The sequence below is a fragment of the Chrysemys picta genome, chromosome 5 (assembly GCF_011386835.1).
Source record: "Chrysemys picta bellii isolate R12L10 chromosome 5, ASM1138683v2, whole genome shotgun sequence".
Lineage (NCBI taxonomy): Eukaryota > Metazoa > Chordata > Testudines > Emydidae > Chrysemys > Chrysemys picta.
In genome coordinates, this window is record NC_088795.1 from 8,586,134 (window position 1) to 8,599,985 (window position 13,852).

The 13,852-nt window shown below is 44.3% G+C and overlaps 1 protein-coding gene across 20 annotated transcripts in view; it reads right to left on the reverse strand.

Annotated features, from left to right (window-relative positions):
• The window catches only part of EPHA5 (EPH receptor A5), a 395,151-nt gene that overhangs the window by 111,364 nt on the left and 269,935 nt on the right, over positions 1-13,852 (reverse strand). For 18 of the 20 annotated variants that reach the window (XM_008173251.4, XM_005285713.5, XM_005285712.5 and 15 more), the window contains one exon: positions 600-667. The exons of the other annotated variants lie outside the window; for them this stretch is intronic. In XM_008173251.4, the coding sequence (XP_008171473.2) occupies positions 600-667 (68 nt within the window). The remainder of the gene's footprint in view (positions 1-599; positions 668-13,852) is intronic. 20 annotated transcript variants of the gene reach the window in all.

Below are 13,852 nucleotides of genomic sequence, written 5' to 3' on the forward strand. Positions count from 1 at the left end.
TGTTCAAGTCTACCTACAATTGTTAACTAATTAATCTCACAACATCCTAGTGCGGAAGGAGAAGTATTATACAGCTGAGGAAACTGAGTCAGAGAGCTGAGGTGGGCTAAGTCCACATTGTTAGCAAAGAGAAAAATCTTCAGGTTCCAAACCTTGTGCTCTTTCCTCCAAACTACAGAAGTGTCTGGCTGCAATGGATTAACCAAGCAAGCTAAAAAATGATGTGCGTCATGTAGTAGAGGATGAGGAATGCAATAAAATTGTTGAGATATTACTGACTAAAAAGGTAAGTTATAATTAAATCACTCATTTGGGCCTCAATCCTGCAAAGACTTATGCATATGCTTAACTTCACACACGAGTACTCCCACTGAAGTCAATGGGACTATTTTATGCATAAAGTTAACGATGTTCTTAAGTCTTTGCAGGATCGGGGCCTTATTGCATAACAGAATCAACTGATCTCTTTTTTCTACTGGATACCAACTGACCATTTGCTGAAGAAATCTCGGTTGTTATTCATTACTCTTAGTACCATGCAAAGCCAGAAATAGAGGCTGAGCCACAAATGCTTATACGTATTTTAAGTCTTCACTTACTGTGGCCATTATGAAAGTGCATCTTTTCTTCTTCTGGATCTTGTTTAGCTTTGCTGTATCCACATCGCCTGGAACAGAATACGCTTCGATTAGTCAGATATCAGAAACCATTGCATTCAGTCAATCATAGGAAGCACAAGAACCCAGAACAGATTCACCGGGAGCCAATATACCTATGTCTTGCTGCAGAAATGCGATGCCAATGTTATGTCATCAAAACATCCCCCTTTGTCTTTTATTTATTGAGAAGGAGGTTTTTTGAATTTGTCAGAGGGACCCTCGCTGGCTCTTATCAGCAGTAGATCTCAAAATGCTTTACAAAGGAGAGCAGCATCACTATACCCATTCCACAGATGGGGAAACTGAGGCACAGAGTGATTGAAATGATTTGCCCAGGGTCACCCAGCAGTGACCAGTGGCAGAGCCAGGAATAGAATGCTATTCTCCTGAGTCCCAACGCTGTGCACTAGCCATTAGGCCACACTGCCTCCATCTACAAGGCCCACTGACTTTCACTTGGAAGTGTGCTCCTAAATCCTTTGGCTTGTTTTTTTAAATCCCAGCCAAAAATATTGTTAGTTTTGCTATTATTAAAAAGAAAGGGATAAGGAGGAACAGGGAAAGACAACTGGCAGGAATGTAATAAAACATAACAATCCTAGTTAGCATTTATACAGCACTTTTCGATCTCAAACAAGGGAAACCAGCTGCCATCATCTGCATCTTACAGATAAGCCAAAAGGAGGGAGCATAAAGTGAATGGGACTTGTCCAGGAAAAGCTCACAACCTTCACAGATGGTTCATGCATTCCCAGAACGTAGTGGGTTTTCTGGGCAGCTCCAGCCTTTATGCACAGGCGCCATCATACATGCATTCCCCTCTTGCATGTTAGTCACCTTACCCGCACAAATTCGGAGATTAGTGTTTGGATGCTTCTGCCTGGGCATGACCATCACTTGCTTGCGCTGCTCCCCTTCCCTCTAGCTGGTGTTAGTGCTCTAACATTACGTGGATACCTAAGCTGCTCCCGTTATGAAGATGTAATCAGTGGAGCACGACATGGGCACAAGGGTGCATGGTGGATGGCAGGATGTATTCTGCCCATACAGTATCTAGATGGTACCAGAATTTTTCAAACTCATCACTTATGAACCCAGGATCTGATCCATGTGGGTGGATCCTCCCTATAAAAATCTGCCTGTAAAGTGGAGCACAGGCTGCAGGAGGAAGGAAGGCTACATGTACAAGGCCAGCATGCTTACTGCAGCTGTAGCACCTCTGGCAGGCACCCTGGGTCTCAAACCCACGTGGGAGCCAAGCAAAAGCCTTACCCTCTGTACCACCGTACTGCAAGGTTTGATGAGGGAACCGCAGCTAGCACCCCACTGCCAGAGGCTCCACCCTTTGACTCAGCAGGGTCAGGTGACTAGCAGTGGACTGCTCATTGGACACCACCGGCTATAAAGCTTCCTGTTCCTTTCCCACCCCTTGTCAGAGCAACTAGTGGCTAGCCTGGTCTGCTGATGCCGACCAGACTGCTGAGATCAAGTTCCTGCCTCCTTGCCTGGTTCTTGCTCCTGTTTCCTTGCTCTCCAGCTATGGCCTACGGCCTGACTCCTGACCACGACCCTGACTCTACTTTAGGCTCTGACCTCTAGGTCAGACCATCCATGTTCTGCGCCCTGACGACCTCTGTAAACGGTTCTTCATACACAGACAGTTTAGCTTTAGAAACATGGGAGTCCTGCTATCCTCCAGCACACGACACATGAAACAGGGTGGCCGCAGTCAGTCTAGTGAGACCCACAGTGAGATTAACAGGCCAAGAAACCAGCGCTCAGAGCAAAGCAGCAGCTGTGAAACACCCTCCCCGGTCAGTCTACATGGTTGCAAGGGTCCAAGCCACAGACCAAATCGCCACATCAGGGCCTAAGAGTATTGTAAGGAGGCTAGTGGGAGAGTTGGGAGGCGGGGGAAGGAAGGAAGGAGGCTGTAAAGCTCATGGAAACAAAAGGGAGGCAGAGAAGAGAAGATGATAGAGCGGGTGGGGGAAGGGATGTTGAGAGACTACGGTTGGAGTGAGCTGAGGGTGGTGGGGCTGGCAGGTGACAGGGGGAGTCTTCAGTAAGCAACGAACCCCCACACTGCAGAGCACGACCATGGCCAGGGCTGGGTCCAGAGTTTTTGCCACCCCAAGCGGGAAAAAAAAGAAGAAGCCGCGATCGGCGGCACTTCGGCGGCAGCTCTACCGCCGCCGCTTCATTCCCGAGAGGGAATGAGGGACCTGCCGCCGAATTGCCGCCGAAGAGCCAGACGTGCCACCCCTTTCCATTGGCCACCCCAGGCACCTGCTTCCTGGGCTGGTGCCTGGAGCCGGCCCTGACCATGGCAACGGTCAGGGGACTGTCACCAGCAGAGGGCAGCTAGCACTGAAATCAGAGGGTAATTCGGTAGCCAGGTTGGAGTCACTGTGATGTGGAATCCTGGGCAGCAGGGAGCCGCTTTTTCTGGTGCCCTGACTCTGTTGCTGGGGCTGCAGCATGAGGCACTTACCAATGGCAAGGGCCTTTATAACCTTGCGCTAGGATGTGTATAGGGGTAGGGTGGTTTTGGGGCAGCCCTGGCTACGTATGTCTAGGGCAGCAGTGGCTAGTCTCTCCGATAGGGGCAGAAGCCTCTGAATTCCCTCCTGGGTCTGCTGATAATGGCTATAGGCTGAGGCACTTTCCTGATGATTGGTGGGTCTTTCTAACCTGCCTTAGGCTTTACGCATTAGGGAGCGGCCTAGGCCCATGTCTGCAGTCTATCTACCGGTAAACAACATGCTGACATTGTTTTGGAAAGCACTGGGCATGTTGCACCAGCCTCATTAAAATATACACTCATCCTAAAATTCTTTGTCCTCTTTTATAGGCAAAATCAAAATTAACCATTTGTATTTTCCTAAAGATCCACATATTGTCAGCTGTTTATTTTAACGTCCAGTCACATGCCACATGGTACCATCAGGTATTCTCTGGCTAGCTGGCTTAGTTGAGCTGCTGCTAGGGAATTATGGGAGTTTAACTTAGTCTCCAACAGTTCCCCTGGGCTTCCCAAAATAGCCTAAAAGGCCCTTTGAAATTTCCTAGAATCATCTGCTTAGGGTGCTGTCCAAGAGATGTGAGACAGTTACCCGAAGGCAGTGAAACTGTAGCGGTGTAGTACAGGAGCAGTGTGGACGTGAGGCAAAACTGAAATAGATTCATAGATTCTAGGACTGGAAGGGACCTCGAGAGGTCATCAAGTCCAGTCCCCTGCCCGCATGGCAGGACCAAATACCGTCTAGACCATCCCTGATAGACATTTATCTAACCTACTCTTAAATATCTCCAGAGATGGAGATTCCACAACCTCCCTAGGCAAATGGTCCTTAGCTCAAAACAGCATGGCTAATCTTGCTTTTGGGCTTACAATGGTGGTTGTCCACCTATTCAACCAGCAATTGTTCAATTTTCTAGTGTAGACAAGCCTTCTGTTTCATAAGAAAGTTAATTAAATCCTGCATTTCTTGCATGCCCCAAACTCCACCCAGTGGGTGAACTCGATACTTTAGTGGGAGTTTTGGGTTCACCAGATCCAGAGCAGAGCTGCTTGAAAAATGTTGGGTATTTTCCCCACGGAAAATTTGCATTCCTTGTCAAAACTTGAAACACCAAAACTGATTTTTGGTTGCCTTTTGGCTATCCAAAATATTTTCAGATGAAAACTACCAAAAAATGAAATATTTCTAGCTCAAAAAGTTTAATATTTTCACCTAAAAATTGCCCGCAAATAAAATATTGTTTTCATTTTCTAATAAAATATTTTCAGTTCTGTGGATTTCAGTTTTTGGATAAAAAGATTTAAAGGAAAGCAGGCAATTTTCATGAAATTGTTAGTTAATCAAAACCCCAATTGTCCATTAAAAAAAAAAGGGGGCCATTTTTCAACTAGTTCTATTTCCAGGAAAAGCATGTGTAAACCCTTCTCCTGTTTACCTTTTAAAGCAAACATGCACCTCTCTCTGTCACACTCAAATCTCTCATCTGAATCCCTCTTCTGTAAGTACTCTTTCCTAACATTACCTTTCTCATTTAAACGGGGCTCCTGAAAATTTAATTGTATGGAGATGCCTACTACAAAATTGGAAATAAAACCTTTAATCCCTCACAACGAGTGATCTAAGAATACATCGGTGCAAAGTGGTTAATGTTTTACTAGCTAGGGTGATATTCAGAGAGTCATTTTTGGTTGTGGCCATCTCTGGAGTTCTATAACATATGCAGCAGCATGTCACATTAACATATAAATCAGGCTCCGGAACCCCTGAAAGCACCATTAAAACAAGCCTCAACAAAATGCGGCAAGTAAAACTGGTGTACAACTGCGTCTCAAGAAACGGTTCAGAATTGCTAACAAACCATTGTAGGAAACCTGTCCATTAAATGCTATCTTCTGTCTCTGTCACTGATACACAGTCTTAACCAATCCGATAAATAGGCAATAAAACCCCCATTCTTGGCTTAAATTGTACTTCTTCTCTTCTGGAATTTTAACAGTTTTGTTTGTTTTTTACAAGGAAGAGGCATAGTGTTCTTTCTTTACTTCTCCCCACCTTTCTATTGAAATTATATTCGATCTATTCCATCCAAAAATATGTGATTTCAGGATTATCAGTCATACGCCATGCCTTTCAATATTGATCTTCTCCCACATATGTGGTGTTATTGGCAAGTAAAAGTATCCAAATATTCTGTTTTTAAAAGACATTGCGGGGCGGGGGGTGGTGGGAGGGGGGCTGACGGGAATGGTACCACGTTGTTGTAGAATGAGATTTTCACATGCGCATTTATTTTTAATATTGATGGTAAAAGATGCAAAGCAAAGATGCCTGATGGACCTTCATCACTGTAATTTGATGGCGGCTGTAGATAATATAGATTTTGTACATCTTTTCTATATCACATATTGTGAAGATATAAAGACATTGCTACCCGCTTTCTCTCCCACTGATCTGAAGAAATTGGACAAGAAACTCAGTAAATCCGTACAGCTCCTGAATCTCCACTGATTTACATTTGCTGCGGATCTGGATCTGTTTCAGTATCTTGAAAGCAATGTCCCCCCTGCAACATTATGTCGGTAGGGCCCATCACACTGAAGAGTAAGACCTCAATCATAGCTTGCGGTGTTTTTTAATAAAAGTGTAAGAGGGGAAAAAAGACATTTAGATTTTAAATATTCTTAAGGCATCGTGTCTGATATAAAACCTACTTCCACACTGGCAAGCAGCTCATAAAATATTTAGTGGGCAGATTATAAAAGTGAGGTTGTAAAATAATCCTTATACGGGTTTATAACATAAAGTGGAATGGAAGAAAGATGAAGAATCTGATTGGCAAAAGGTGGGACTGAACGTTACCTAGCATAATGTAAATCACTTTACAAGAGCAAAAACAGAGAGATTATCTCTCTCTCATTGGGATAACTTATTGGTCTAAGTTTGTTGTCTGTAATGTGTGTGTTTGTGGTATACTTGCTGCTTGACTGAAATATACAGTGTGGTCTGTTGGTTGGGGGACCATGTGCTGACTGTGTGTGTGCTGAGTCTAGCAGCCTCCTAGGCAAGGCTGAGAGCTTCTTAACGAGGCTTTGATCCCTAAGCACTTTAGCACCCATTAATCCTTAAGCAGATGGTGGGGCTACTCAGGAAGACCAGGACTTTAAAAAGCCCACTCCTAAGTGACCAGAGGAACTAGCGAACAGAAGTGGATAACAGGGGAGTGTTGTAAGGGATTTTAGAGGCGGGAGTCTGAGCCGGGAGGGCTAGATACACTCCACATTCTTTAAACTTAAAGTCAAACACCCCCTGATAAAAACAAAACAACAAAGGAACAAGCTGCAGGAGTAAAAAGACAATGCAGGCAGAAGTCCAGCAACAGAGTGGGGGCTATCCCGTTTATTGCACCAAATGCACCATGCATGATTACCTGCCCTATGGGCAGGCGGCGTACGTGTGCATTTGGTGCAAGGAGCTCCTGACCCTCAGAGACCGCACACGGGCTTTGGAGACCAGAGTGGCTGAACTGGAGGAACTAAGGAAGACAGAGAGCTACATAGATGAGACTTTCTGGGACACAGTAGAATGGTCCCACCCCCGGTCTGACAAACTCTGTGCTGTTGAGGAGGATAAAAATCTCAGGGAAGGAGAATATCCAACTGGAGCAGAGGGAAATGATCCCATAGTTGGGACCCTCCTTCCAGATGATGATGTGGTATCCTCTTGCACGGAGGTTACCTCTCCAGGGGAGGGAACTCCAGTTATTAGGAAGAGACGGGTATTAGTAATGGGCGATTTGATCATTAGAAACATAGATAGCTGGGTTTGCGATGACCAGGAGAACCGCATGGTGACTTGCCTGCCTGGTGTGAAGGTTGCAGATCTCTCGAGACATCTAGATAGACTCATGTGTAGTGCTGGGGAGGAGTCGGTGGTCGTGGTACATGTAGGTACCAATGACATAGGGAAGGATAGGAGAGAGGTCCTGGAGGCAAATTTAGGCAAGAGATTGAAGTCCAGTTCTACACGCAGGGTCAGTTAGACAGGCAGCACTGCAGGGTCTGAATTCATGGATGAGACAATGGTGTACGGAGGAGGGGTTTAGATTTATTAGGAACTGGGGAAACTTTGGGGAAAGTTGGAGCCTATACAGGAAGGACGGGCTCCACCTAAACCAAAATGGAACCAGATTGCTGGCACTTAAAATTAAAAAGGTCGTAAACTAAGTTTTTAAACTAAGGGCTAGGGGAAAGCCGACAGGTGCAGGGGAGAAAGTGGTTCGGACAGAGACGTCCCTTAGGAGAGGATCTACTAATGGACATTGTCTATGTCCTAGTAAGACGGAGAGGATGGAAAATGGTAAAATACAGGTAGGATCTGATAAGAAACAGTCAAATGAAAAAAGTCATATTCAATTACATCATGTAATTGCAGGCAGCTAAAAAGTGACAAGTTTTTAAAGTGCTTATATACCAACGCTAGAAGTCTAAATAATAAGATGGGTGAACTAGAGTGCCTAGTATTAAATGAGGATATTGATATAATAAGCACCACGGAAACTTGGTGGAATGAGGATAATCAATGGGACACAGTAATACCAGGGTACCAAATATATCAGAAGGACAGAACGGATCGTGCTGGTGGGGGAGTGGCACTATATGTGAAAGAAAGCGTAGAATCAAATGAAGTAAAAAACTTAAATGAACCAAACTGTACCATAAAATCTCTATGGATAGTAATTCCATGCTTGAATGATAAGAATATAGCAGTAGGGGTATATTACCGACCACCTGACCAGGATGGTGATAGTGACTGTAAAATGCTCAGGGAGATTAGAGGGGCTATTAAAATAGAAAAACCTCAATAATAATGGGGGGTTTCAACGATCCCCATATTGACTGGGTACATATCACCTCAGGACGGGATGCAGAGATAAAGTTTCTTGACAATGACAATGACTGCTTCTTGTAGCAGCTGGTCCTGGAACCCACAAGAGAGGAGAGGCAATTTTTGATTTAGTCCTAAGTGGAGCACAGGATCTGGTCCAAGACGTGAGTGTAGCTGGATTGCTTGGTAATAGTGACCATAATATAATTAAATTTAACATCCCTGTGGTGGGGAAAACACCACAACAGCCCAATACTGTAGCATTTAATTTCAGAAAGAGGAACTACACAAAAATGAGGAGGTTAGTTAAACAGAAATTAAAAGGTACAGCGCCAAAAGTGAAATCCCTGCAAGCTGCATGGAAACTTTTTAAAGACACCATAATAGAGGTTCAACTTAAATGTATACCTCAAATTAAAAAACACAGTAAGAGAATCAAAAAAGTGCCACGCGGCTAAACAAGTAAAAGAAGCAGTGAAAGGCAAAAAGGCATCCTTTAAAAAGTGGAAGTTAAATCCTAGTGAGGAAAATAGAAGGGAGCATAAACTCTAGCAAATGAAATGTAAAAATATAACTAAGTAGGCCAAAAAAGAATTGGAGAAACAGCTAGCCAACTACTCAAAAAGTAATAGGAAAAATGTTTTAAGTACATGTGAAGCAGGAAGCCTGCTAAACAACCAATGGGGCCACTGGACGAACGAGATGCTAAAGGAGCTCTCAAGGACGATAAAGCTATTGCGGAGAAAATAAATGAATTCTTGCATCAGTCTTCACGGCTGAGGATGTGAGGGAGATTCCCAAAACTGAGCCATTCTTTTTAGGTGACAAATATGAAAAACTGTCCCAGATTGAGGTGTCTTTAGAGGAAGTTTGGAAGAAATTGATAAACTAAACAGTAATCAGTCACCAGAACCAGATGATATTCACCGAAAAGTTCTGAAGGAACTCAAATGTGAAATTGCAGAACTACTAACTGTAGTCTGGAACCTATCATTTAAATCAGTTTTTGTACCAAATGACTGGAGGATAGCTAATGTGACGCCAATTTTTAAAAAGAGCTCCAGAGGTGATCCCCGCAATTACAGGCCAGTAAGCCTGACTTCAGTATTGGACAAACTGGCTGAAACTATAGTAAAGAACAAAAATTGTCAGACACATAGATGAACATAATCTTTTGGGGAAGAGTTAATATGCTTTTTGTAAAGGGAAATCATACCTCACTAATCTACTAGAATTCTTTGAGGGGGTTAACAAGCATCTAAACAAGAGGGACCCAGTGGATATAGTGTACTTAGAATTTCAGAAAGCCTTTGACAAGGTCCCTCACCAAAGGCTCTCAAGCAAAGTAAGCTGTCATGGGACAAGAGGGAAGGTCCTCTCATGGACTGGTAACTGGTTAAAAGATAGGAAACAAAGGGTAGGAATAGATGGTCAGTTTTCAGGTATCTGTATTGGGCCCAGTCCTATTCAACATGTTCATAAATGATGTGGAAAAAGGGGTAGAAAGAGAGGTGGCAAAATTTGAGGAGAGATTAATAAGACTGGGACTTTTCAGCTTGGAAAAGAAATGACTAAGGGGGGATATGATAGAGATCTATAAAATCAGGACTGGTGTGGAGAAAGTAAATAAGGAAGTGTTATTTACTCCTTCTCATAACACAAGTACGAGGGGTCACCAAATGAAATTAATAGGCAGCATGCTCAAAACAAATAAAAGGAAGTATTTCTTCACACAAAACACAGTCAACCTGTGGAACTCCTTGCTAGAGGATGTTGTGAAGGCCAAGCCCATAACAGGGTTCAAAAAAGAACTAGATAAGTTCATGGAGGTTAGGTCCATCAATGGCTATTAGCTAGGATGGCCTGGGATGGTGTCCATAGCCTCTGTTTGCCAGAAACTGGGAATGGGTGACAGGGGATGGATCACTTGAGGATTACCTGTTCTGTTCATTCTCTCTGGGGCACCTGGCATTGGCCACTGTCAGAAGACAGGATACTGGGCTAGATGGACCTTTGGTCTGACCCAGTGTGGCCGTTCTTATGTTCTTATGAGATGTCAGGTGATAAATGCCTGTCCTTCTTGGAAGGAAGGGGACACTTGGCCCCTCACCTTGCCCTTCAGGTTCATGCACATCTTCACCTTGTCATGTGCTGTTGGTTATGTGATACCACATAGGCCTTCAGCCACCCAGAGGGGCACCTAGTGAACAAAGCATGGGCGTGAGAGAAGGAATTCTTGTGTTGTCATCTTGGTCCTACCACAATGGCCACAGTCCAACCTATAATGGAGTCAATGGACAGACTCCCAATGGGCTGGATCGGGTGCTGTGGGCCCTGGTTCAGCAAAGTCCTTACACACTTAAATCTATCCCTATTCAGCAAAGTGCCTATGTGCTTTGCAGAAGAGGGATGTGACTACTCCCATGTCTCAGGTTAAATGCTTTTCTGGGCCTTAACCACCCTGTGTCGAGTTCCTCTGTCTCCAGGGTTTTGTAAGACTGAGTCAGGGGAGTGTAAAACACCAAAGGGGTCATGCTGCTGCTCATACCCACCACGGAAAGGGGAAAAGGAGAACGAAGAAGTGGGGGCCCCAGAGTTCACAAGGGTGGGTGTTATGCCTCTAAGGCATGCCCCAGCAAGCAGGGGATCTGTGTGTGGAATTTGGGGTGACACTGAATACTGGTCACAGCAGCATTAGCTCCAATTTGTACATTCACAGTGTCACTTTCTTTTAAAAGTTTCCCTGCTTATGTGGAAATAACTTTATGCTGGGCTAAACACACCCAGAGATTGAAAGGCCAGAGAACATCTTTGCTCCACTGAGGTCAATGGCAAAACTCCCTGGTGTTTAGAAGCCCCTGATGTATTATTACCTTAAAAACACAGAGGACTCTCCTGTTATTATTATTCATCCTTGTCTAAAATGCATGATCCTCCGACTGAAAGGTGCTCCCCATCTTCCCACCCACTTTCCTCCTTTCCATCTTGCATTCACCCCATCCCTTGGGAGGAGCACCCACAAGAAGTCATTTTTGTTCCACTGGGTCAGATTCCCAACTGATGTAAAGTGATGAAGTTCACACCAGCTGAGAATGTGGCCCATTACATGTACTCTGAAACCCGCCTTTCATACTGCTCTAGAAGTGCTCCTGCCTGGATAGTGGCATCAGAAGAGGACATTCATTCTTTCTCAGTTCTTGAGGGCGGCTAGACTGTGGGGCTGAGAAACGGCCCAGTTTGATCTGTGGCTCAACTCATTCACAGAGCAAATACGCGGCTTTCCCTGCAAGTGGAGGCTGTCCGAAGCACAGGGCGAGTTTCTCCAGGTTTTCACTGCACCAACCTGGCGCAGTTTGTAAACTTCAACGACAATAGCTGAAATGGCCCCTGTGCTGTGTCCTGCTGCTAACTGCAGACTCACTGGCTTTCTCAGCAATTTGCCCACCCGCACTGGCCCACTCTGTACCGTACTATGCCGGATTTGACCTCAGATTGACTGGGAAGTCTTGCAAAGGAAGTTTTGAAAATGCAGCAGAAGTATTTTTAGCTTTTATTCTTTCCCTCTCGTTGCTTTGGATGGCTCTTTGCCTTCCGCAAGAACAACTAAAAATAATTTAAACGAGAGACCGTTTCCCCCCCTTTGCAGGAAGCTGACTCTGAAGTGATCTCTTGAAAGAGGCGGCCCTGCCTTCCTATAGCACAGTTGATTGTATCTGTGCCTGGAAGCCACTTCTCCCCTTATCCCCTTTGCAGAACAACAGCTTGCTGCTACATCATTCTCCCTACAGTGCAGTAAGTAAACTTAGGGATGATTTAGAGATAGCACTTTCCAGCTCAGCCAGTCTCTCCTCTATTTCTCTTGGACCTCTTTCTTTTTTTCCTCCCACCCATATGTTCTGGTAAACAAAATGGGCATGATCCTTCTGATTTTCTGAGCACCTTCTACCCTTCTGAACAGGCATGTCCAGAGCTTCCAATCACTGGCAAGCCTTTATTCTATGCCTCATTTTGGAAATCAAGGCTCAAAGCATGAAATAATACCTGCATTTCTGGGTACAGATGGGCCATCAACCTATTGGAATCTTTCTTCTGATATCATCATGGCAAAACCGACTAGTTCAAACAATAACTAAATATACCCACAGAACATGTGGCAGCCAAACACTTCAGACTGAGCTGCCGAGTCCAGTATTTCAATGCCAAGCATTCAAGAATCATAAGGCTTCATCAAAAATCATGATGTGTTAAAAATAATACAATTGGGGTTCTTTTTATTTCCCTTCTGGTTCTTGAGCCTGTCGGATTCATGTTTTCAAACTTTGCACTGCAACCAAGAGGGCTAGGAAAGCCAAGAGTCTCACACAATCACATGACTCCAGGAGCTGGGGCTTAAAAAAACACCCAACAGAGATAGACTGGCAATAAAATCATGAAAATTGGCAACAAAACAAAACAGAAAAAGATGTTTTCTGTTTCTTGTACCCATGTAAGCTCAACAGACCCGATCCTTTCCTCAGATATGAATATTTGTATTGCCACAAACTGGAATAATGTGTGTTTAAGGAACATGAAAATATTAAAACAACCCACTAAAATACAGGAGTTTTGGAAGGGCTGCAAACCCTCCTGTCACAGGGCATGAGCCAATTAAGATCAGATGGAAATTTTCTTGGAGGAATGTTAGTCCATAAATTCTACTGTAGGGTTCTTACACCTTCCCCTGGAGCATCTGGGGTGGCCATGGTCAGAGACAGGACACTGGGCTAGATGGACCATGTGTCTGATCCACTCTAGCAATTCTTCTGTTCCACTCAGAAGACTACACAATGGCTAAACTGTAGCTCTGCAGAATCTCAATGCTCCCCAGGACAGCTATGTGTATTTCCATTGTGTTTTCACAGCAAGGCCTGGCATGAACAAAAGTGGGAGCTTTTTAGCTCTCCGTTTCAGTTATTTATATCCTATGAACTCAGATGGACACTTCCTGAATGTGATTTTATGAGTTGCTGTCCAGGCTTAGCCAACTGGGAGCTGTCTGCCTGCACCCACATCAGCTGATTCAGAAACCTAAAATACAGTTTTTGCTTCTTGAACGATCCAAATCTAATCTAAATATAGTAAAAGCACCGCTCATTTTATCAGTCAGCAGTGTGAGAGACCACATCGGAATGAACATTGCTTATGCAACTTGAATCATAGAATATCAGGGTTGGAATGGACCTCAGGAGGTCATCTAGTCCAACCCCCTGCTCAAAGCAGGACCAATTCCCAACTAAATCATCCCAGCCAGGGCTTTGTCAAGCCGGGCCTTAAAAACCTCCAAGGAAGGAGACTCCACCACCTACCTAGGTAACGCATTCCAGTGCTTCACCACCCTCCTAGTGAAATAGTGTTTCCTAATATCCAACTTGGAAAAGGATCAGGTAGCTTGTGGGACAGGCTACTAGGTCTCAGTACAAAGGAGCATTGCTAGTAATGGCATGACACCGCAGAAAACAACACACACTTCACTGTCATGCATGCTACACGCCATGAAACGCCGCAATCTTTACCCCTGTCTTTTGGAAAATAACCCCTTAGTGATGATAAGCAGGAAGTGTCCAGCACATGAGTTATATGATCTTTGGTTTTAATGATGACACATGACATTTTTGGTATGCTGTCTGGGTCAATCCATCATGGAATAATAGGTCAGATTCTCCACAGGGACCCCGTTCTTTCTGGAGACATATATGAGGCTATTTCCTGTTGTTAAGACAGAGAAGCTGGGTGCTGAGTTCAGAT